This window comes from Schistocerca serialis, chromosome 2, assembly GCF_023864345.2.
Source record: "Schistocerca serialis cubense isolate TAMUIC-IGC-003099 chromosome 2, iqSchSeri2.2, whole genome shotgun sequence".
Taxonomy (NCBI): domain Eukaryota; kingdom Metazoa; phylum Arthropoda; class Insecta; order Orthoptera; family Acrididae; genus Schistocerca; species Schistocerca serialis.
The window spans coordinates 447,008,113-447,034,327 of record NC_064639.1 but is presented as its reverse complement, the minus strand read 5'-3'; the positions used below and the strand labels follow the sequence as shown (position 1 = coordinate 447,034,327).

Genomic DNA, 26,215 nt, shown 5'->3' with positions numbered 1-26,215 from the left:
GAGTAGATTTGCGCATAAGTATGTAATGAAAAAGGGGTGACACTCAATCGACGGTATTAACACACCACTCCTATATAATGCATGTCAACGAACAGAAGATGAAACAAGCAGCGAGAGGAAACGTTTTGTGTGGAAGTAAGCGCAAGCAGAAGCAAAGGTCACACTACGGAAGGTACCATGAGAAGCTCTTAGGGATCATCCCACGGTGGGAGACAGTGACCGGACAGGTGATGTATACTGGAGAGCAAGTAACGGGCCACCAGAAGTAGTTCAGAAAGAAGCTTTAGAAAACTGCGTTTCAGAATTCTAAATGGATATGAACAAAACCAGTGATGCAGTTGATCACGTGAACATGTGATGTATGCAGGTAACATTTAGGCGTAGGGAGTGGGCATAAAATGTCCAATTGGCGAAACCGAACTAGGAAGGAGATGAGTGCCGAGATTTCGACGCAGTTCAGTGGTAGGGCCCCTGCGATTGGGAGAGAGAGTTTCCACAGAATAAGAGGAATGCTCCTATTGGTCGAAAAAAGCCGTGACGTGGAGAACGAAAGAACCCAGGTGGGGAGACAGTTCGGCTACGAAAAGGACAAGAGCGAAATTTTCAACGACTCTTCTCTTAACTGTCGTCAAGTGCAGAATGGGGTGCATAACGCTCTGTACGATGCAGAGAAGAAATTACTGTGAACACTGCGTTCACTGCAGCTGACATTCAGCTATATGTTAGCTGTAGTGTCGTTGAGCTGCAACTGAGGAGAAACGAACCACCTGTTAGTTAATTGTCATTGCAGGGAATGAGAAGGAATTTTAATATGCACACTGCTCCAGTCATGCTCGTGAATATCGCCATATTCCAAGACTAGGGATGAGCACATGTTTTCTCGCATAACGAGAAACATAGGAAGAGTTTCAGCTGGAAAAATAAGCAAAGGATTAATTAGTTTTTATAGGAATTTCAGAGGACGAGAGCAGCCATGCAGACGCAGCTCATCGCAGCTAAGGTAAATACTGCGAGCAGAGGCCTAAACTTGTTGGTTCGCCAACTTGCGTCCTCTGTAAACTCGAGCGACCTAGGGCAATCTTTTGTTCAACTTGTCATTCCTAAATAGTACCGAACTTTGAACCGGAATCGGACGATTTATCGTAATACTGGCCAACATCATGACGTAGTTGTAAGCATAATTTTGCAAGGAAACTTCTAGTTATAATTTACCATTGGTGTGTTTAGGATTATTTCGCTTTCTGAGGACGAGATGCGTTCGTTTGACAACTGTCGTAACATTGTCACATTGTAAAGTGTAAATGCGTGTATTTCTGTGATAAGATTGCAACATTAAACCAAATTATTTACAGCTTACACAGTTGTTGTTCTGACCTCAAAACGTTACACAGTTTCAGACAAAGAGGATGACTTATTGAATACATAGAGCTGCGCAAATTGAGCAAGTCAGTAACGAGTTGTCCACCTATGGCCATTAAGCAAGCAGTTATTCGGTTTGGCATTGATTGATAGACGTGCTGGATGTCCCCTGAGGGATTTTGTGGTAAATTCTGTCCAATTAGGGCGCTAGGTCGTCAGACTCCCGAGCTGACCATAATTCTCCAAACGTTCTTAGTTGTGGAGATATCCAGTGACCTTGCTGGCCAAGTAGAGTCTGGCAAGCGTGAAGACAAGCAATAGAAACTCTTGCCGTGTGCGTGCGGGCATTATCTTGGTGAAATGTAAAGCTAGGAAAACTTGCCCTGAAGGGCCACTGAACGGGTCGTAGAATATCGTCGACGTACCGCCGTACTGTAAGGGAGCGCAGATGACAGCAGACTGCTCCTAGTTGTTGGGCTGTACGGTGCGCCACAATCAGGTTGGTATCCCACCGCAGTCTGGGGCATCTCCAGAAACGCCTTCGTTGGCCTTAGGGCTCAGTTCGAAGCGGGTCTCATCACTGAAGACAACACTACACCAATCAGTGAGCTTCCAAGTCGAAGACGTGTCTGGATACGCTCCGAACAACGGTCCGACGATCTAAAGCACCTGTTTGACAAAATTGGTACGATATCCCTCAGGATAACATCCAACGACACTGTCAATCAATGCCTAGCCCAATAAATGCTTGCATGAAGGCCAGAGGTGCATCAGTGCGTTATTGACTTAATCAATTTGTCTTCTCTTACATATATCATCAGTTTTTTCTGAGGTTGTAATAATTTGTTTGTCTGTACATGTGGAGCACATCTACCGATTTCCATCTCATTCGGATAATTCCTTTCTACTGCGCTAGAGAGTAAGTTCACTAGAATCATGCAACGACGTGGGACTGAGAAATATGTTGTAGAAATGTACAAAACCTGGATAGCTCTTTCGCTAAGAAGATAAAGGTACCGAATGCCCATTTGAAATAAAGATTCAGCATGTGAATATTTGGTAGCTAATGGATTTTTTTTATTTGCTTCGCTGGCTAATTTTCCTCCCTTTCTGTCTTCGATTGTATGGTAAAATATTAATCGGCTCGCATTATGAAGAAAGTGTTACGTCCTAGTACTAGCCGATTAGCATTTTACCGAATAGTCAAAGACGGAAGGAATAAAGAATAAGGTTTATTGTCCCGTCGACGGCGAGCTCATTACAGACAAGGCGCAAGCTCGGATTGTTTCGGTACGAAGAAAGAAATCAAGGCTGTCCTCTTCGAAGGACCCATACTAACATTTCACTTAAACGATTTACGGTTACCAATGAAAACCTAAGTCTGGACTGCTAGACGATATTTTGAATCACTGTTCTGAATGCGTCAGCTGTGTCGAACCACTGTGCAACATAACTGGGAGCTATATAATCATACATAGTAACTAAACTCCGTCCGAACAGGCTTTGGAAGGCCCAACGGTATCGACTGGCCCCCGTGTCATCCACAGCCCACAGGCGTCACTAGAAACGGATATGGAGGGGCATGCGGTCAGCACACCGCTCTCCCGGCCGTATGTCAATTTAAGAGACCGGAGCCGCTACTTCTCAATCAAGTAGCTCCTCAGATTGCCACACAAGGGCTGAGAGCAGACCGCTTGCCAACAGTGCTCGGCAGACCGGCTGGTTACCCATCCCAGTTGTAGCCCAGCCCGACAGCGCCTAACTTCGGTGATCTGAGGAGAATCGGTGTCACCAGTGCGCAAAGCCGTTGACTATAATCATACATAAATAATACATAAATCCCCAAGTCAGTTCCGTACCTCTTCATTTGTTGTTCGATCTGCCAATCAAACCTCCAATATTCTTCTCTAGTATCACATTTCATATGCTTCACTTCTCAGCTTGTCTGTACTCTTTACAGTCAACATTTCACTTTCTTTAGAGCTACACTCCAGACAAGAACTTGCGTTAAGAATTCCTAAAATTTTCTCATGACATTGTTAGTCAGCAACTTCTGTCATCTATACTTCGGTTATCGTCAGTATCATTGCTTCCCAAGAAGCAAAACCCTTCTACACATTTTAGTATTTCATTTCGAAAACAAATTCTCTCAGTATCAAGTGCCTTGATTTTACTACACTTCATTACCCGCGTTTTACTATTGTTGATATTCATTCCTTTTTAGAGTCATCATTCTTCTGGCTGGTTCGTTGCGGTCAGCCACGTATTCCTCTTTTGAACCAACCTCTTCATCTCAGAGCATGCCTAACGTCCTGCATTATTACTCCAATGCTCCAGTCTCTTTCTTCCCCAACATTTTGCATCTCCCTCTGGAGCTCCCTCTAGTATTCTAAAAGTTATTTACTGCTGTCTTACAAATATCGCATCAGTCAATCTTCTTACACATGTCCCATCATTAAGTCTCTTCTTCTTTTCAGAGTTTTCCGTGTGTCCCTTCCCTCGCCGATTATGCAGAGAACCTCCTCGTTCCTTGTCTTAGCAGCCCACCTAAGTTTCAACATCCTTCTATAGCGCGAGATTTCAAACGGTTCGATTTACTTCTATTCCGGTCTTTCCACAGTCCATACTTCATAGCCATACAAAGCTGTGCTCCTGGTGTACACTTTCAGAAATATCTCCGTCGAATAAAGGCATACGTTTCGTTCTAATAGAATTCTTCAGACCAGGCATTCCCTCTTTCCATTTACTAGTCAGCTGTTAATATCCTTCTTGCTTCGTCCATCATGTCTTAGTTTGCTTCCAAGGTTGCAGAATTCCTTGGGTTTCTTTAACTAAATTTGAAGTTCGTTTATCATTAATTTCGTTTCTGCTACTGCTCATTACTTTCGATTTCCTGCATTCACCACATCCTCTAATTGCTCCTCACTTTCACTGAGGATAGCAATGCTGTCAGCGAATCTTATCATTGATACCCTTTCACCCTCAGTTTTATTTGAACTCTTGATCCTTTCTTTTATATCCGCCATTGCTACATCGATGTTAAAATTGAACAGTAAGAGTGAAACACTACTTCCCTCTCTTATACTCTTTTTAGTCCGAGTCCTTAGTTTTTGGTTTTCTTTACTTCTTATTGTTCTTGATTCTTGTATTTATTGTCTATTACCATCTTTCCCTACAGCTTACTCTTGTTGACCCAGCATTTAGAACAATTTCACCATTTTACATTGTCGAACGCTTGTTAGATTGGCAAGAAATGGTTACGTTCGGCTACATTGAGACCAACAACGATGGAATTTTTATGGACGAGAATGCGCCATTTCACCAGGTCACAAGGTCACTCGTTTCAAAGACAATTCGAGAGAATGGTTTGGTCACCCACATCGCTGGCCGTGAATCCCATCGAACAATTATGGGAGATAATCGAGGTGTAAGTTCGAGCACCAAATCCTTCGCATTTATGGACGGCTACCGAGGCAGCCCGGCTCAGTATGTCTGCGGGGACTTCTAACGGCTTGTTGAATTCACGCAACGTCATGTCGCTGCAATAAGCTGGACACTAGGAGCTCTGAAACTAAATTACTAGGTATCCCATGACTTGTCACCTCAGCGTACAAGTTTTCTTTGCGTAGTTCCACTGCTAACATTAGTGAGGTGAGTATTTTTAATACATATGATACTAGACTCTTAGTCGAGAATTTTTACATGTTTTTGATTCAGGTTTTTCTGTAGAGATCTCTTAAAATAACGTGGCACCAGTGGAGAAACCAATTCTCGTCCTGAGCACTGAGCGAGTCCACCCCACAGTTCCAAATGAGCGGCCGACTCTGTTGACTATCACCTCATGTGCACTTAACAACATTTTTGTTTCTCTATCTTTAGGTGCACATCACGGCGGCACTGCAGACCTCATGCACCGTAGCTCCTAGGAGAGTGCTTCTCAAGCAGCCACGTTTCATCATATACAGTGTCATTAAATTTGTGTTGGAAAGACAAATGCGGAAAATTCTTATTAAACAATGTGCTTCAGATGGTAACCGTAAACACTAGCTGGTCCAACTGCATGATGAGAGCAAATATAGCATTAAGTTAACTGAATTTTCCATTTCTGCATAGCAGATCAGTACAATACTAAGTAGGAAACCCGTCCCTAATGTTCTGCAAAATTATATTTGATTGGTCACAAACTGACTTTTTGCTTTTTAGGCCATCTTCAGGCGGCAGCTGAATGTTGCAAACACAAATGTGCTATTAACACAGATACTATTTTTACAGAAGATACATAATTGACCTACCGTTAACACAGGAAAACGATGCATTTTTCCTTATGACAAACAAATAATTACATAACAAACTAGGAGGAGGGGGAATTCAGATTTTTTGTGGAAGTATATTTAACGACTGATGAAAAGGAAGATGAATTTACTATTTGAACCCAGTATTTTTAACGAAAACTTAATTTAACAGAGGGGAAAAGAGAAACAGTCACTTAATACTAAGCTAGCATTCCGAGTCATGTATCTGTTCTCTGTCTGAATAGGCCCGGAAGGCTCAGCGGTACTAACCGACCGCCGTGACATCCTCAGACGATTGTCATCACTGGATGCGAATGTACAGGGACATGTGGTCAGCAGATCGCTCTCCCGACTGTTGTCAGTTTTCGTGACTGAAGACACTTCTTCCTAATCAGAAAGCTCCTCAATTGCCCTCACAAGTGATGAGTGCATCTACTTTCCAACAACGCTCGACAGATCGGATGGTCACCCATCCAAGTGCTAGTCAAGCGCTTAACTTCGGTTATCTGATAATGCGTTTGTTGGTTTCCAGTGTTTCCAGTAGAATCATCTTTCTTATTTACTAAACACAACTCAAAACTTCACATTATAAATCAAATGAACAGGGCATTTTTTATTTATTTATTATTATTTTTTTTGTTAATTGACGATCAGCAATATATTGGTCAGACAGGCTAACCTATGGCAGTTAGGTTATCTGAACATGAGAGAAGCAGTGGATTAAAGAAAAAAGACGACCCTGGAAGTACAGCAAATCAAGAAACTCTTGGCACGGAATGTGAGCTTAGTATTAAATGATCAGACACAGTTTTCTTCTTGTCTCTGTTAAATTAAGTTTACGCTACAAGTACTAGATTTTAATTACATATCCATCTTATCTTTGATCAGCTGTTAATGTATCTCAACATAAAAACTTTACCTCCACCCCCCCCCCCCCCCCCCAGTTCCAGTCAATGTAATTATTTCTGTGTGAAAAGAAAAACTATTGTTTTTATACGTAAACACTCCATCTCATTTCTGAATCTACTGTACAAGTAATAAGTAATGTTCATCTGTGCTTTATTTTCATCTCAGGGTGGCATTTGCAACCTACATCCTCAATTATTTGCTGGGTGTGTTTCAGTCCTCGTCTTCTTCTACAGTTCTTATCTTCTACAGCTTCTCTACCATGGAAGCTGTTTCCTGATGTCTTAACACATATCATGTCATCCTGTCCCTTCTTCTTGTCAGTGTTTTCTACGTTTTTCTTCTGTCGTCGATTCTGCAGAATCTTCCTGATTTCTTACTTTACTTTTAACTTCTATTCTTTAGAATCACACTCCAAATACTTCGATTCTCTTCTGTTCCTGTTTTCCTACAGTACAGTGCCTCAGTATCATTCAACGCTGTGCTCCAAACGTACATTCTCTGAAATTTCTTCCTCATTTTAAGGCCTGTGTTCGACAGTAGTAGACTTCTCTTGTGCCAGAATTGCCCTTTTTCCGAGTTCTAGTCCGCACTTTGCGTCCTCCTTCCTTCGTTCGCCATGGGCTATTTCGCTGCCTAGGTAGCAAGAGTCCTTAACTTCATCTGGTTCGTGAAAACCAATACTGATTTTAGTTTCTCGCTGTTCGCGTTTCTGCTATTTCTCATTACTTCAATTTACTCCAAATGCACACAAGTCACGTGCTCTACTCATTAGACTGTACATTCCATTGCACAGGTCCCGCAGTCCTTCTTCAGTTTTACTGAGGATAGCAATGCCAGCAGTGAATTTCATCATTGATATCTGTTCACCCTACAGATGACTGATGAAGCCGAAAACCGGTTTGTGACGAAATAAATATAATGTCTGTGTTTTCGTATTTAATGTAACTACAAGTATTCTCCAGAGCTTTACTACCACAGGAAAGACATGGAATAAGGAGAAGAATATTTTGCATGCTGATAATATTGGCACATAGGTTGTCAGGGAACAGTTGCGTAATTTCTATGATACATTGTTTTTACATTGTCAGTACGGTAATACATAATATCATTTTTATTTTATGAGTTTTCCTTCTGACCTCGCCTGGCTGGATTTGTTCTGCTCTGGCTGATCCACTGTTTATGAGAGTATTTCTTTTTCATTACTGTAGTGAGAAACTGTCAGTTTGAATGTCTGTATTTTTGTTACGAATTGTTGATTGTAGTGGCATAGCTTGGTAATACGATTGTTTCGAGACTCGTTAGCTGTAGCTTGTATGTGGTTCTGCGGAGCAGCAGCGGCCTGACTGCTCACAATGGAGCCCTCACCACTACGATACCCCCTCGCTTACTGCACCGTCCATGCAGGTGCTGGCAAATTATTTTGTGTGCACTCTCCTGGTCTGTTCGAACACTGGCAGTAAAGGAAAATTTCTTCATTAGTATTTGGCCAACAAGGGGAGGACGAGTGTCGGCGTAAAGATCCTGAAAAGGGGTTCAAGCTTCAATGTTCTGGATTAAATTCCAAATCCCTCTGTAGTGTTTCATGGCATTTAAGGGTAAGTGATACCGTTGACGATTAGTCCATCGGATGAAGACAAGCCTAGTGGTCCCTTTCGTGCTATTTCAGTAAAGCAAGCTACGTTATAGCACCAGATTCCACCCTCTACCTTCTTTCATCGTCTTATATGGGGTGTTAAATACGTAATGCAAGACATATTTTTTATGAAAGGGGGTTGCTTTTATTCAGGATTCCAATACACAATACTATTCCCCACCATTTTGTCTACAAATCCCTGTTTTTCAACATAATCTCCTCTCAATGTGACCGTCTTACACCATATTACGGGGAGGTTCTGTATCATTCTACTGGGCGATGTCGGAGTCAACGTCCTCCTGCATCAATAACCTCACCGCCATCCACGTACTGTTTCCCAGGGAGTGTGTCCTTCATCGGGTCAAATAAATGGAAATCGGAAGGTGTGAGATCTGACCTGTAGGTTGGATGAGCTTTGTGAGCTCCTCTCAGACGCGCAGACTTGTGTGAGCCTTGAGGTGTCATGGAGAAGAAGTTCGTTTGCATTTTGGTGACGACGAACACGCTGAACTCGTTTCTTCAATTTCCTGAAGGTAGCACAGTACACCCCAGAGTTGATAATTGAACCATGAGAGAGGACATCAAACTGTAGAACACTGTCGTCATGACTTTGCCGGTTTCAAGTGTGGCTTTTTCTTCGGATGAAAGGTGGTGTGACGCCACTCCATAGATTGCCGTTGTGTTCCGGTTCGAAGTGGTAAACCCATGTTTGTTTCATCGCCTATGGCAATGTTCGAGAAAAAATTAACACGATCAGCTTCGTAACGAGCAAGCAGTTCGACACAGATGGTCCATTTTTGCTCTTCATGGTGTCTTGTTAGGTGTTGAGGAAACTAGTGAGCACACACCTTCGAGTACCGCAACTGGTGGACGAATGTGTCAACGCTATCAACAGTGACGGTCAGTTGAGCAGCGAGGTGTTCGATTGTGATTCGTCGATCACCCCGGATGAGAGTCTCCGCAAGTTCCAACGTTGCCGGAGTCGCAGCTGTGTGCGGCTGTCAGGCACTCGAGAGATCGGACAGGTTTGCACACCCTTGTTACGATGATGGCAGACGCCTCGGTCAACGACTCATCGTGCTTTTGTTCAACAGAATGTCTCTTTAGACACACTGCAAGTGCCTATGAATATCTGAGATGCTTTGTTTTTCCTGCAAAAAGAACTCAATGACAGCTCTCTGTTTGGAACGCACCTCTGCTACAGACGCCATTTTGAAGGCTACATATAGCGTCGTCATCTGTCGGCAGTTCATGAAACTTCAGGTGCAGAAGCGGGCATGTTCCGTGGTGACCCACAACAAGTAACGAATTTCTTCAAGTGGCCGAGAAAAATAATGTGTTGCATTACTTCTGAACGCCCCTCGTGCAACACATCATTGTCGTTAGAGTTTACTCATATCTGTTACAGCCACCAACACCCAATACATACGCTTACCATACAGCTATGGCAACTGTGTCTTTACGTCCGGAGGAAGAAATCTGTTTCCGATTAGGAGGCTGAAAAATCCTAGCGGGTCTCTAAAGCCATACGATCCTTTATTTCCTTCTTCTAACAAATCTTGTGGAACTTCTCCAGCTTCTTACATTTCACTCACTAAGTTGCCGTGTCCACGTTGTTTATGAGAGATTCATCCTCACTAGGATATAAACTAATCTGTTATATGTGATTGACTAACAATAGTGAGACGACGGCGAGTGGGCGTTTTACGTAGTGAAATGTGTACGTACCTTGTATCTGAGCGAGCCGACCGGCGGCTCAGCATAGGGGATGCCGCTGAAACTGACGTAGGGGTAGCCGTACACCGTGTGCTGGTAGCGGCCTCGAACCCAGCCCTCCTCCACGTGCACCGCCAGGTGTCTGCTCACATGCTGCGCAAGGGAAATGTGCATCTCGTCACATGTGTCAAACATTAAACCTGGACTTACATATTACCATACAATATAAAACTTCGGCATATATAGAGCAGATGGCATTTCAAAGGTTCATTGGTTATACAACTCAAAATAGCCAAATTGGTAACATATTAAACGTTTCATTCTTTGTGGTCATTACTGGTTTCAAACATTATGTGTGTTATCAGATGACTGTCTGGTATCGAATGGAAGAACTATCAGTTATATCTTTAATGTTTACAGTGTCATGTGCCCTGGAATGAAAAACAATTTTGAACTGTGAAAAACTAGAGACGATATAGAACAAACTGAAGGTACCACTGTAAGTTAAATGTATGGGACTTACTTTTGCTATGTGACGAGAATTTTGGAGTGCATACAGTTATGATTGCAGTGTGTTATTTTGTCAGCACGTTCACTAATGTTCAGAGAGTATTCATCATTTGCATTTGTACAAACAACACTCTGATCTCACACGATCATAATGTGTTTCAACACGCACTCGTAGCATACAGAGACGCTGCAAAGTAAGGATGCACGTTGTGCAGTTTGAAATACGCGACACAAAAACGACGTACTTTATTTTACTATACCTGAGCAATCATACTAACAGGTGGTTAACCCTGCTGTAATGAATGGCACTCAGTGCAGGGCAACAGCGTTTGCCAAAGAGAAAGATCCCGCACCCCATGCTATTTAAACGCATATTTTAAGTTTGAATAAGGTTATTTCGCTGCTCGATCGTACGGTCTATGACAGTATCTAGTAGATATCAGATAGACTATCAGAACAAAACCAATTGGACACCCGTATTTGATTCGAAACTGACCACTAGATGTGAAGAGAGGCGTACCCACCAATGTAAAAAGACGTACATGAAATGTATTCGGACTACCATCGGCTGTATAATGAATGACGACAATGGAAATCTGCGCCGGACCAGGACTCAAACCCGGATTTCCCGCTTATCGTGAGCGGTTGCCTTGCCTTTAGGCTACCCGAGGGCGAGGCGCGGAGAGACCCAAACTTCCACATGTCGTCACCCATGCGTCTACTATCTGTACTCGTACATCCATTATGTATATTCCCGAACAGAAAAGACATTGTAATAACAAGTCGTTTATTCGCTGCATAGTGTAAAGCAGTGCCTGTGTTGGTCAGAAGTACGATGCAGTCTTCTTCGGATATGCATACATGTCGGAAGGAACATTGCATCGTACTTCTGAAAAACACAGGCACTGCAATATCGTTTCGAATACAAAATACGGGGTGGAGTACTGTCTATAATAGAAAACCAGCAATAGCAGGACTGGTCGATCAGGAGAGCTAAGCGATTTCGGACGTCGACTAATCACTGGATGTCACCTGAGTAACACAACCATCAGGATCGTTTCAACACTTGTAAAGCTGCTTAAGTCAGCTGTTGGTGATGTAATTGTGAAGAGCAAAAGAGAATGAACAACCAAAGACGGAACAAGACCAGGTAGACATCATGTGTTGACGTACAGAGACGGTCGAGCATGGTTGAGAGCTGTTGTAAAAAGTCGCATGAAATCAGTGGAAGGAATAATTCTTGAATTCTAAATTTCTACCAGCAGCCACATAGCACAGTGACTGTGTAAAGGGAGTTGAAAAGAATGAATCAAACATTTACGTAGTCAGTGCTGAGAGTGTGCACTAAAGAGGTGTCAAGAGCGACACCACTGGACACTGGATGACTGGAAGCGAATGATTTTGACTGATGAAACACCCTACACCCTGTGAAAATCCAAGGGTTTCACAAATGCGTAGAGAACCTAATCTGCCTCCGGGAGGACGACGGTTCAATCCCGCGTCCGGCCATCCCGATTTATGTTTTCCGTGATTTCCCTAATTCGCTCCAGGCATATGCCGGGATGGTTCCTTTGCAAGGGCACGGCCGAATTCCTTCCCTGTCCTTCCCTAATCTGATGAGACCGATGATCTCGCTGTCTGGTCTCCTTCCCAAACAACGCAACGCAACCTGATCTGCCATATTGTGTAGTACCAAGAGTGAAGCACGGAGGACGTTATGTTAGGGTATGGGCGTGATTTTCGCGGTTAAATTGTGGTCCACTTATTGCACATAAGAAAACTCTACAAATGAAAGCACATGATCACATTTTTCGACACTGCGTACCGATCATAGCAGAGGAACGCTTCATAGACGATGATTATTTATATCAACATGACAATACATCCTGCCTTTAAGCTTCATTTATGAGGCAATGGTTGTGGACAATAACATTCATGATATGGACCGTCCTACTCCGAGTCCCGAGGTGAACCCAATGGCACACTCGACTTCGCAGCAGACACCAGCGTCCAATATCACTATCATCTCTGCTTAGGACTCGTTTTCCATTTGAGTTCTTTATATTCATACAGCTGCTTCTTTTTTCTCCCAAGGGATCTTTAATTTTCCCGTGGGCGGTATCTGTCTTTTGCCCTAGTGAAATATCTGTCATCCAGCCATTCCTGTCGGTTTCATTTTTTAGACGTTCATATCTCTTTTCGTCTCCTTCATTTGCTGAATTTTTAAATTTTCTCCATTCACCAGTTAAATTAAATATCTCCAAGGATTTCTACTTAGCATTGACCTTTTACCTTTTAGTTCTCTGCTGCCTCAGCTATTTCATCTCTCAAAGGTTCGCCTTCTGCTGTATTCTTTTCCCTTTTTGTAGTCAATCGTTTCCTAATGTTTCTTCCGAAACTCTAAAAAATGTCAGGTTCTTTCAACTTATCCACATCTCATCTAGTTAATTCCTACCTTTTTGCAGTTTCTTTAGTTTTAATCTACAGCTAGTAACTAATAAATAGTGATCAGAGTCCACATCTGCCTCTGCAAATATCTTACAATTTAAAACCTGATTGCGAAGTCGCTGTTTTATAATAACACAAACAATGTGAAACCTTCCATTGTCTCTAGGTCTCTTCCATGTATACAGCCTTCTTTGTCAATTCTTATACCAGGTGTTACCGATGATTAAATTATGCTCTGTGAAGAATCTACCACGCTTCCTCTTTCATCGCTTCCCCCCAGTCTGTACTCACCTGTTATTTTTCCTTCTCTTCCTTTTCCTAATATTGAATTATAGCCCACCATCACAATTAAATTTTCGTCTCCCTTATCTCTTTGAATTATTTCTTTTATCTCATCACACATTTGGTCTGTCTCTTCGTCATATGCAGAGCTTATTGGCATATAAACTTTTACTACTGTGAAGGCTGTGTGCTTAAAATCAATCTTGGCTACAATAATGAACTCAATATGCTGTTCATGGTAGCTTACTCGCATTCCTGTTGTCTTATTCATAATGAAACCTACCCCTGCGTCACCCTATTTGACTTTGAATTTATAACCCTGTTTTCTCTTGACATACGTTCTGTTCCTCATACCACAAACTTCCCTAAATTCCTCTTTTAAACTTCAGCCTCTCCATTTCTTTTTATAAATTTTCTAGCATACCAGCCCGATTAAGCGATCTAGCATTCTACGCTCCCATCCATAGATCGCAAGCTTTGTTCCTCCTCGTGAAGGCATCGTACTGAGCAGATTCCGCCCCCTCTTACCCCTAAAAATCCAAACGGGCGACTGTTTTACCTCCGGCGTACATTATCCAAGAGGATACCATCATCATTCAACCATACAGTAGAGCTACACGCCGTAGGAAAAAATTACAGCTATTGCTTCCGCTTGCTTTCAACCATTCGCAATTCCAGCACAGCAGGGCCATTTCGGTTGGTGTTACAGGGCCAGATAAGTTGATCATCCAGATTGTTGGCTCCGCAGCTAATGAATGACTGCTGCCCTTTTCGGGAACCACATGTTTGTCTAGCCTCTCAACCAATAACCCTCCGTTGTCGTTGCACCTATTTAGGGCTATCGGCATCGCTGAGACCCGTGAGCCACCCCTCCAACGGGAAGCTCCATGGCTCATGGGGACTCTGCATAATGTTTTTTTTTTTTTTTTTTTTTTGTATTCTAAGGGGTGATTTATTCCACCGTGTATAAACTCCAGGGATTTATCGGTGAGAGGATACAGAACAAAACATTTTAATGACTTATGTGCGGAAATCCATGGTTTCCATGCTAAAGACCATTTATTCTATCAAACTTTGTTACAGGAACTGCGGTCTAATATGTGCTGCACCGTACAGCCACAGCTACAGTACGCATGGTTTCCCCCTAGAGGGTGGCACTGTTTCTCATACGTCGTGTCCTAGCGCCCTATCCTGTCAAAGTAATTGGTAATAGTGTGTCCCATTCTCTTCTCTTGCTGACTCACCTTGTAGTGGATTTGCTACAGTGTTGTACACCCTGGTTCCGTATTCGAATCGAGAGCTTGCCGACATGGTGCTTACTTACGGAAAGGCAAATGGCAATGGGCGGCGAGCAGCAAGGTTGTATCAGGAGACCTATTCACGCCAAGAACAATCACAGCATTCAATGTTCGCAACAGTATCTCGCCGCTTGTCTGAGACAAGGTCGTTTCAGGAAGTAGGAAATCATGAAGGACGTACCCAAATTGATTGGATACTGACTTGGAGGAAAATATTGTAACACCCCACCCGTCACTTATCTGGTTTTGGCGTGTGTTCACCCCAGCTAATTGACTAACAGATCAACAGGGAGTGCAAAACTGCCGCAATATCGGATAACGCAAAGAAAGTAATAAGGCCGTGTGACTCCTGATTGAACTTCAGTGACAGTGTTGACATTAATAGATTCAGAATTGATCACTTTTAATTAAAAAGGGGTGCACATTGATGTTATATTCAGCTATTGAACACCAGATGCAAATGTTGAAAATAAAATTAATCAAGAAAATGACTTGGGATTTCAACTTCTTGATTGAAAACAGATGCAGTCGATTAGCACAAATTTATTTTAGCTCCTGACCTTCAATCATCACATTACAAGACTCTCCTATCAGGCAGTGGTAATAAATTGCGTTTGCATGAAGTAAAGTGCAATAACTCAAAAGTAATTGCTATCAACTGGCCCTGGCGTAATGGGAAGTGCGATAAGGATTCGACAATACATGGCCCATGAAACCCTCGAGGAAACCTTGTCAACGTGATCCAACAAATTAATCAGTGGTCAGAGCAGGCGCAATATCACTGAATACAGTGTGGCGGAGCAGTGTCGTTGTGTGGACGTCGGCCGACCTTGTGGTGCTGCAAGGCTGCGCTCGTCTATTCACCCCTAGCTATCTTGCTCAGTACATAGCTGAACCAAAACTTCCTGTCTCCAAGCTCAATCGTTTCATTTGCTAAGTCCTAAACTGCAGAGATGCTCACTCTTTCTCAGGCAAGCTGAGTAAAGAATGCCTCGTCCGCACCCTAGGCAAGCTGGGAACGGAAGGACTCTACGGGGACTTCTCCCAGTCAGCTCTTCACCTCGGTTTCCCCTCCAGCAAAATCACTTACGCCAATTGCAGCGCAAGTCGCGTTAATTATGTGTCGCTTCCCAGCGCTGACCAATGCCTGCTCTGGGAAGTGAACAAATTCCCACAAAATTTCCCTTCCTCTCAACCTCTGCTATTTAGCTCCTCCCAGGCCACCCATCAAAGTTAGCGTCTGCACAAACACCAATTTTTCCGGAATTCTGACTCCCAGGAGAGTACTTCAAATTCCTTGGTCCTACATTCCCATCGGAGGCGAGCGTATTTCATTCTGACGCTCTTTACCTGATTTACTTCAGACTCTGTGGACCGTGAATTCAGCGTGAAGTTGCTATAGTCACGAACACACATATTTTGAACTCTGTTGACCGCTCCACTGTAGCTTTGCGCAGCTTTCTCGCATGTTTCACTGAAAACAGGGCGATGGACATTTATCAAGCGGTGGACAAGTTCTCCGTCTGCTTCCCAGCATGGGGTCAACCACCCACTCAGTGTCACTCGTCTTAAGGCAGCTGGAGGCCGCGCCCCATTACCACTTTCTCAGAGCTTGAGCCGCCCTAAGCTGCCTATTGTAGCTTCCCTTCGCTGCTCCCCCGCCGGTCACAGTAACCTGAATACTTGACTGGTATAAACTAGCCTCCAGTAAATCGATGCGTTTCCACAAAGTTTTCATGTCATGTGAATTACTTTAAAACCATCACCTGACATTAATTATTCCAATATGTCCATACTATACCCTCTACAAGATGCATTGTGCCTTGTCAGTCATTTTTGTTCAGCCCTACTGTTCGCTCAACTTGAGTTAGGTGATCTTTAATGACTTCATGTAAGGGGCATAGTTCTTGCCATCTTACAATGTTATTAACACTGTGGAAGGTGACCGTCATGTCAATACCAGGAAGTTGGCCCGCCAGTACAGGGTAAGCCAAACGATCATGTGGAACAGTCTCCGTGACAATTGTTACTAGCCTTATCACTTACAATGTTGCAGATAACGACAGACTTCCCACATCGGGAGCAGTTTAGCCACTGGTTCCTTCACCAGGCAACCACGATTCCGGGATTTGTACCCTCCATCCCATTCGCAGATGAGGCCACCTTTACGCAGTGTGGTATCTTCAACTTTCTGTGGGATAGAATGCAAAAACCCCCATGGTATGGTGACATCGAACCCTTAGCATCTATGCAACAGGAATGTGTGGGCCGGGATAATTGGCGACCGTATTTCGGGACCAGTCTCCCTTCCACGTCGCCTAACAGGCCGAAACTCTCGGCTTTTCTTGTGGGTGACTTTGCCTTCCCTGCTGGATGAAGTGGCATTGACGATTCGAAGGCTTATGTGGCTGCTACATGATGGTGCTTCAGCCCACTTAGCCATTAACTTCCGGATGCAACTCGTGTCTTCCCTGGTCGATGGATTGGACAAGGTGGTCCAGTTGCATGGTCTGCTCGTTCACCGGAGCCATCTTAGAAGTATCGTGTATGCAGAGCCCATTCCAGATGAGGAGACACTCGAGCAGCGATGAGGCCTGGCCGATGTGAACGTGTGAGAGAGAGAACATGCTACGGCGAGTACACGTATGCCTTGAGACACGTGGAAGCCGTTCTCAACGCATACTGTAGCAGTGGCTGCGTGGTACAGCGCGTGTTAAACCGCAGCCTCTGTAACAAGGTGTAATGGCATAAATGGTCTCTAGCATGGAAACCATGTGACTCTTGACACAAGTTACTTAGATCTTTTTTTTTCCTCTTATCGATCAGTCCCTAGAGTTTGTACCTGGTGGAAAAAATCACTATGTATAGATTGCCTAGGTATTCCATAAAATGCTGTATTTCAAAGCTGTCCTTTGTTTTGGAAAATTCATCGGTTTATGGACAGTAAAATTTACTTTAAAATTACTGAATATCATTTTCAGTATTTACTAGATGTGCCATGAAGATGCACCGTTCTTCACATCAGGATGAAGTACAACATCGACTGAGTGCACGAAATATTGTTGCACAGTCCACGAGTGCTGTATTCTGATGAAAAACAAATTCAAAAATCAATGCATGTAAATTGAAGTGGGATCACTGCTATCAGTTGTAGCAGGACATTAAGGAGAATGGGCGGCGACAAGCGAGAATGTTTACCGGATCCGGATTCGAACCCGGGAGCTACTGCTTAGTATTTGTTTTTGTTGATCTCATTTTGTTCGTTACTGTTCGTTCTGTGTGTTCGGGATGGACGTCCCATGACGCTTGTTCAAGTTCACCATTGATCGATTAACTCAGATTTTTTATTACAGAGGGCAGCAAACCCACTGACCGACCACGCTGAGCTACCGTGCCGGCGCTTACTATGTAGGTCCGGCAACCACTGCGCCATCCGAGACACTGCGTTAGCGAAACTGCACGGTCCATGTCGGTACACCTCGCGGCAGATCCACCCGCCCACCGAGCACCACCTACCCGCAGTCCTTGTCCATTACACTGCTGTTCGCTACTTACTTGCCTAGTAAGCTGGAGATACGCGGTTATAATTCCGGTACTAATTTTCGCTCGTCGCCGCTCATTATGCTTAATATCCCGCTGCAGCTGACAGCAGTGATCTCCCTTTCATTTAAAAATAGTGTTTCACAGCTGCGGGACCTGCGAGGTGTCTGTTCTTTCGAAGAAAGAGAGACCATGCATTCAAATAATCAAAAATCTATCTCTGGAAGGTTCTAAAAAGAATAGCGGAAACGAGAAACTTTGCGAGAAATGCGAAGCAGCAGTGTGAACATGAAGAGCTCAGACGATAAAACACTACTAAGCTAAACAGGGAAGAAGTATACATTTGGGCTGTAGAAAGGAGAGAAACTTAGAGAGACAGTTATGGAAAGGGAAGATGGTGTGGATGTAGATGAGACTGGGCGTGCGCCAAACAGCACAGGGAGACATAAGTCACAGCATGCATCTTGCATGAAAAATGCTATGAGACGAGGCGGCCATTTGAGTGCGCTGCAATAACTTTCAGATTTCTTGAATACACTTATATGATTTCCAAAATCGATTTACGCGTTTCGACACTCCATCATAGTCAAAGGCTATAAAATGAAATATACAATTGGTATCAAAAGACACGAAAAAATGTTAGTTTCACTACTGATTAGAAATATTGTAGTGAGCGGAACATGGTGTTTTAGCTTACGCATATTATGTGAATCCTAGAAAATTCTCCTACAGAAAGATTCCACCTTGTCAAAATTCTTAACGAAGAGACAAGTGGGAACTGCTGGCACGGAACAAATTAGAAAGCAACTGGAGGAAACTCCTAGGTGGCGCTAGATTCGCGGTACAATATATATTTTTTTGTTCACAACTAGTTTTCTTCAAAATAACATCGCATAAGCCAATTTCAGCAGTAAACGATTCATGGAAATCACAACGCAATGCTGTACAAAGGTCTACCAGTTTTCTTTGCACAATCGAAAGTAATACATTGGAGGATGTAGCTGGGCGACGCTGAAGTACCTGGCGCAAATTTCTGTTAAGAAATATAATTTTTGGCAACTTACAACTAAAACATTTTAGGTATTAAAGAACAATTATTAAGATCTGTGGAAGAACCAACCATAACGGAACTGTTCCAACTGGTGTGTAGGAAATATGAAACTAGCGAAATACATGTAGACGTCAAGAAAAATGTAAAGTTGAGATACGGAAGAAGGGAGGTGTTGACAATTGCGCATATTTTCGAAATATCGCTTTCACAAATCATGATTCCAAAGTAAGCACACCATTCCAGACATCTGGACAAAGCCCTAGCCGCAGCTGTAGTACCGCTCTTCGTCAGATTACCAAAGTGACCCGCTGTCGGGTATGATTAGGAGTTGGGTGAGCGACCGTCCAGATCTGCCGAGCACTATTGGCAACCGCGGCGCTCTCAGCCCTCTTGAGTCTAATTAAGCAGCTTTGCGACTGAGAAATGGCGATTCTGGTCATGAAAACCCATAGCGGCGTGGAGAACAGTGTTCTAACTACTGTCTATCGCTATCGCTTGCGCCGTGTCCCGCGGTGACGTAGGTTCGGCCATGGTTAACCGGATTTGGCATGTTAATGTTAAGGGGTGGCCAGATGCCCTTCCTGCCGCCACCCCATACCCCCCGGGACGGAATTAGTGTACCCCAGCTGTCTACGTCTAGTGTAAATCATGAAATAGCGTGGATGTGTTTCAGATGTCTGCGAAGCGTGTAAATGAGGCGGGACGTGGGGACCAGCCAGGTATTCACCTAATATTATGTGGAAAACCGCCTAAAAACCACATCCAGGCTGGCCGGCAGACCGGCCGTCGTCGTTAATCCGCCAGGCGGATTCGATCCGGGGCCAGCGCGGCTACCCGAGTCCACGAAGCACCGCGTTAGCGCTCTCGGCTACTCTGGCGGGTACAATAGTGTTCTGACTACATACACCTCCATATCTGCATCCAGTGACGCCTATCAGCTGATAATAGGTGCCATTGGGCCTTCCGAGGCCTATTCGCACGGAATTAGTATTTATAGGATATTGAAGTGCCTGTGTAATTGGCCGGCCGAAGTGGCCGTGCGGTTAAAGGCGCTGCAGTCTGGAACCGCAAGACCGCTACGGTCGCAGGTTCGAATCCTGCCTCGGGCATGGATGTTTGTGATGTCCTTAGGTTAGTTAGGTTTAACTATTTCTAAGTTCTAGGGGACTAATGACCTCAGAAGTTGAGTCCCATAGTGCTCAGAGCCATTTGAACCTGTGTAATTCAGAAATATGACGCGTTTTTCATTCGGACATGCACGCATGTCCGAAGTAATAAACACTACAGCTACTACAGGTGTTACGAAATACATTGAATGTATTCGTAGTTGCCATCAGTTGTATAATGGAATGACGACAATGAAAATTTGTGTCGGGCCGGGACTCGGATTTCCCGCTTACCGCGAGCGGTCCCCATACTATTAGGCTATCCGAGCACAACTAACGGTCAGACCCAAACTGTGAGTGCATTTAGTGTATTTCATAACGACTGCTGTTTCCGCAGTGCCTGTTCCTTTGCACATGCATTTATGTCCAAAGGAACATTGCATCATATTTCAGAATAACACAGGCATTGAAATATCGTATTTGTCTTCCGACAATAGGTAGGCGACTTTCAATTAAAAGTGTCTCCCCTGTACTGGAATATACATATGAACGTACGAGTGCAGGCTGTAGAGCAGTGATTGACGATCTATGAATGTTTGGGTCTGGCCGTGAGTCGTGCTCGGATACGGCAATGGCGCAGTTTGCTTTCGGTAATGGCGAGGCGAGCACGCCTTGTTTGCGTCGCGCCTGTTGTGTGGCTTGCAAGCGAGCGAACGTTTGTTTACATCCGCTTAGCGGCTTGTCTTCGTGTCCGAATTCACCGACCATCATGGTGTTTGCCTATCTCCAAGCCATCATCAAATTAACGTTTCCTCTGGATCATGAACGGGCCAAAGGATTATTAGGTTGAACGGTTAATAAAACACGAAATGCATCTCCCGCTGTAAGTACATAAAACTGGCTAATGAAGCACTGTGCGCCGACGTTGTGCGGCGCCATGCTACTAACGATCTCAAGTTGAGATACTCAGACGGCCATGTAGGAGCTGTAGTGATTGATCTCGCTAGTTTTGACCTTCGAGCGATGCGAGTTTTCGAGTTCCCAATTGGGGTGCCGTCGGACGTTGTGGTGGCCGCCATTAAATCTTACGGCAACGTGGTCGGTCACGTTGCTGAAACATCGAAGACGTTCGAAACATATCGTGTTCTCAACGGTGTCCGGCAGATAAAACTGAACTGACGGAGCACTTACGTTCCTACTCGGTAAGTGCCAGCTGCCGAGCTCTCGTCATGTACGATGGTCAGCGGCGAACTAGTGCATATTGGGGCTAGGAAGGCTACGTGCATTCTGAATGTCTACGACGTGGACTGGTTCAGATACCGATCGGAGACGTATTGTGTTACCTCTGTTTCACGCGTCTGTGGCGGGGCTGTCTGCTACGCCCGCTCTGAATCATTTGGTACCGGCGTCGACTCCTCTCGACGACGCGATGGACGTTTTGCCTATTTTCCCTACACTGCCGCTGGATGCAGTACCAACGGACTATGGCCGTTAGCCGACGCAAGCTGTCCGTCGCCATCCCACTGTTGATCATCGAGATTTACGGACCTCCGCTTTTCTGCCGTCTGGCCACATCTCGGAGGATAGAGCAACGTGTTGGGAAGCAACGGTCACCGAGGAAACGGAAGAGACAATGCCGTACCCCTCCTGATTACTGCTTCCATCGGATGTACACAGGATGACGACCTGCTGGTGATGATGCGCTGTCCTCTGACAACCTGGCATCTAACGACGCAACTTCTTTCACCGACTCTGTGTCCAGTCAACATCTACCTCCGCAAACCGACGTTGCCCATGGTGAGTCTGATGCGGTTGCCTCTCTTTCTGTGTCTCACGCTACCTGTGGGTTCCCCTTTGATAGTGTTCCGCTGAACTGGCCCAGAGAGACGTCTTTCTGCTGGGCCGATGCCGAGGCTGGACGTTCTGGAGATGTACAGAGTGATGAAGCGGCCTTGGTGGGGTCGGCACCCTCCGCTCACAGTGATGTGCGCTTCCACGTGGGCCTAACAGGGAGATCCCTGTGCTTCCCCCGTGTTTGAATCACCCATCCTCCTGCCAAAGGCTGATGTTCCGGCTTATCGCATAGCCACGGTCAATGGCAATACTTGTAAGCCACAAACATGGCATGCCTAATGCCGCGGACCCCGAAATTGCACCACTTCAGCATGAGGACGTTTTAACTTTATGTGCTCCGTAAGGTTTTACAGCACATGTCTTTCATGTTTCCCCTGCTGGTAGTAGGGTGGCGATCCTCCTACATGACGGTATGCTCGCTGATTCAGTTGACTATCTCAATGATGCCAGAGGTATTGATCTCACGTTTAGTGGTCAGGATAGTCAACGTCTATGGGCCATCTAGTTCGGGTCGCTGTCGTGAACGCACCACCTTCTTCTCCACGAAAGCCAAGCCTCTTTACCTGGGTCGGCAGGATACACTTATCATGGGAGGCGATTTCAGCTGCAGCAAGGCACTCAAGGACCAACTACCACGTTACTCTCCATGCACAGTGCTAGCGAAAATTCTCCAGCACCTCAGCCTTGAGGATTCTTGGGAACATGTTCGTAGTGACCATCCCAGGTTTACACATTTCGATCGTGTTTACGTCTCCCGCAATACTTTTAGTGGACTGCAGGCTGCTGAAGTCTGGCCCATTGCGTTCTCTGACCATGACGCACAGATCTGTGCCATCAATCACTGCCGCCAAACGGTGAGGCGCAGCCGTAGACCATGGAAACTGAACACGATCCACCTTACCACACCCGAGTGCTGGCAGCTCACCGAGACCACGTGGATAGCTTGTCGTAGACGCCGAGATGCATATCAGTCTGCCATGTCATGGTGGGAGCTCTGTGCAAAGCCTGCCTTCCGCAAGGCATTGATTGGTTATGAAAAGAGGGTCGCGGCGTGGCTGCGACGGACTCAGGAATTCTCTCATCATTCTCCGGGAATGGACTATGATACCGCATTTGCTAGAGCGCCAGCCGATGGTGAACCGTGCCAAGGCACAGCTCACATCCCTCTCTCGCCGCCACCTTGAAGCAGCGATCGTCAGGGCGCATAGACACGACGGGTTACTGCAGCAGCGTCCACCTATGTATCATGTGATAGCGGAACAGCGTCACTGTTGGAGGACTTTGATTAATGTCCATATGACCGATGCAGGGGGGCGTTTAGATACCCAATGCAATGTAGGGTCAGCCCTCCATGCACATTACGTTCCGCTGTACTCTGAACAACGTCACCACTCCCCCAACTCCAGACTCTCTTTTGGCTCGGTTCCCGTGGATGCAACGCTGGATCTGCTTGCTAACGTAGCGGAGGACAAAGTTCTTGATGTTATGCAGGCACGTTCTTCGAACAGGTCGCCTGACGGCCTCCCACTGGAGTTTTACCGGACATTTCGACCTTTCTGGCGCCATTGTGGACGGATATTTGTCATGACCTTATATAAACTCTTGCGCAGACCCCAGGGGGATTCCTCGACGATCTTCTCATTCCCACCCACCAAGCCTCGATGAACATCACGGATATGCGATTACCGTCCGCCAGCCGAGGTGGCCGAGCGCTTCTAGGCGCTACAGTCTGGAATTGTGCGACCGCTGCGGTCGCAGGTTCGAATCCTGCTTCGGGCATGGATGTGTGTGATGTCCTTAGGTTAGTTAGGTTTAAGTAGCTCTAAGTTCTAGGGGACTGATGACCTCAGAAGTTAAGTCCCATAGTGCTCAGAGCCATTTGAACCATTTGGGATTACCGTCCCTTGACGTTGTTCAACAGCGACACAAAGATCTTTACCCGTATGTTGGCTGCACGGCTTAAAAGGACGGCGCAGTACGCGATTTCTCCTGATCAAACTTCATTGGGAGGTTCCAATGACATCAGTACTGTCCTCTGTGGCTATCGGGACATAATCGCTCTTGCTCACACTGGTCGTAAGCCAGGGCATTTGGTAGCTCTTCAGCCAGGCGTTCAGTCTGGTCGATCACAACTACCACCTGTAAGGGGTGATCTCCAATATGGGATACCCTGTTACTACCGTCGACGTTGTAATGCGTCTCCCTCGTGGAGCTATGTCCCATGTGCTCTACAACGGCCGTCTCACTCCTTCCAACTGCATACGTCGATCGGTGGGTCAACGCTGCCAGCTCTCTGCACTGTTGTATGCTTTCACTATGGAACCGTTGCTCTGCGACCTCCATTAAACATTTGTCAGGGATGTCTCTTTGGTGGCCATGTATCCAGCTGCAACGCTTATGCGGACGATCTCATCATTATTCGTAGCGGTGCTGAGGACATGGAGTCTCTGGCATGGGTTACCACCTACAGTGGAGCTTCTGATAGCCGTCTTAACATCTGAAAATCGAGCGCCATGTCTATAGGTGCGGTGCTTCCTGCGGATTGCACTGCTCCATTGCGTGTAGCTAATACTATGCGATGCTGAGGACTCGATTTCGAAAGTGACGCGTGGTGCACGACTGCCCTCAACTGCCGGGGCCCTCTGTTCCAGCTACGAGGTGGGCTTTTAGAGCTCAGTTTACTAGCACTCGATCTGCTGCAACGGACACAATACGTAACGTATGTTGGGCGTGACGTATCCTCCATGTGGCACAGATACTTCCTGTTCCTCCGTCCGTGTCTTACCACACGCTAGCGGCATTGCGTTCATATGTTTCCCACGGCTTGCTGTTCAAAATAAAGTACGAGACACTCACTCTCCCGCTGCGCAGGGGCGGTTTAGGTGTGTATCATGTGCATGACAGAGCGATAGCCCTTTTCGTCGGCTCTCACATAGTGCTGTGGCGTTGTTGTCCTTCTTTCCTTACCAGCCTATTGCTGGAGGCGCTTACACCGCACTCTCTTTCCGCACCTATCCAGCTTAACGTCGCCCTTCTTTTACTTCCACCACTTTTTTCTTCAACTGAGCTACGTCCGTACTACGATACTGCCAACGTACTTGACATCCACGAAGGCCATTTATAGCTTTCTTCAGCAGCACTTGTCACCGAATGTGGTTGAAAGGAAGCATCCCCACGTCGATTGGTGTGGCGTTTGGCCATTGGTGTGTGGCCCTTTTCTTCAGACTGACGTCCAGTCTCCGTGGTACCTTAATGTCAACGGGAAGCAAGTGTGCCAGTCAGGCCTTCATGGGATTCACCACGGTGACATTCCGTTGCGTGGCGCCTGTAATGTTTTGGACACGGACGAGCATCGTCTGGTGTCGGATCGGCAAGAGGTGTCTGGTTCTTAGTGCAACAGCTGCTGGTCCTAATTACGCGTACGACTCCTCATCAGATACCTACTCGACTGCCCCTCTTTCCAGACCCGGGCTATTTCCCACAAGCGGAGCCAATCTCTCTGAACTGGATTTGTTCACTATTTGTTTGCTGATGGCGTGAAAAATATCCGTGATTTTTGACACTTCCTTAAAGAACGCCATTGTGCAGTTGTCCGCTATCCCAAATGCAGACAATTTTTGTCCAGTTTCCTGTGTAGTGTCTTCCTTAAACCACCTCAGAACTCGGGTGTTCCTGCCATGAGGAGGTGATCCCCGCCGCCTCTTCCATTCTTAGAACGGTACATTTTCTGGTAACCGGAATTAATGTACTAAAGAAAAAGAAAGGAAAAGAAAAAATTGTTAGGCGATCGCTCACGATAAGTAGGACATCTGGTTTCGTTTCCCAGAATCAATATATTTAAAAAAGAAAGAAAAAGAAAAATATAATAAGGCGCTCGCTCACGATAAATAGGATATTCGAGCTCGCGTCGCATTCAGGCACAAATTTTCACTTTCGTCATTCCATTATACACCGGATCGTTGTATTCATCCACCGACACCCGGCAAGTGACTTTCAAGTAAAACGTCTCACCTGTACGAGTACAGGATGTAGACGAGATATGGATGTGAGTCGTGCACGGGTAGCCAAACGATACAGCTCCCGCTCGCAGTAAGCGGGTAATTCGGGTAATTTGGGTTCCAGTGCCAGTCTGGCACAAATTTTCCCAGTCGTCATTCCATTCTACAGCTGATGGTTGTCCATGTTCGCAGTTTCGAATACATGTGACGTATAAAACT

The 26,215-nt window shown here is 45.3% G+C and overlaps 1 protein-coding gene across 1 annotated transcript in view; it reads right to left on the bottom strand.

Moving 5' to 3' along the window:
* The window catches only part of LOC126455595 (cholinesterase 1-like), a 120,944-nt gene that overhangs the window by 86,181 nt on the left and 8,548 nt on the right, over positions 1 to 26,215 (bottom strand). The window contains exon 2 of the mRNA XM_050091351.1: positions 9,922 to 10,062. Within this exon, the coding sequence (XP_049947308.1) occupies positions 9,922 to 10,062 (141 nt within the window). The remainder of the gene's footprint in view (positions 1 to 9,921; positions 10,063 to 26,215) is intronic.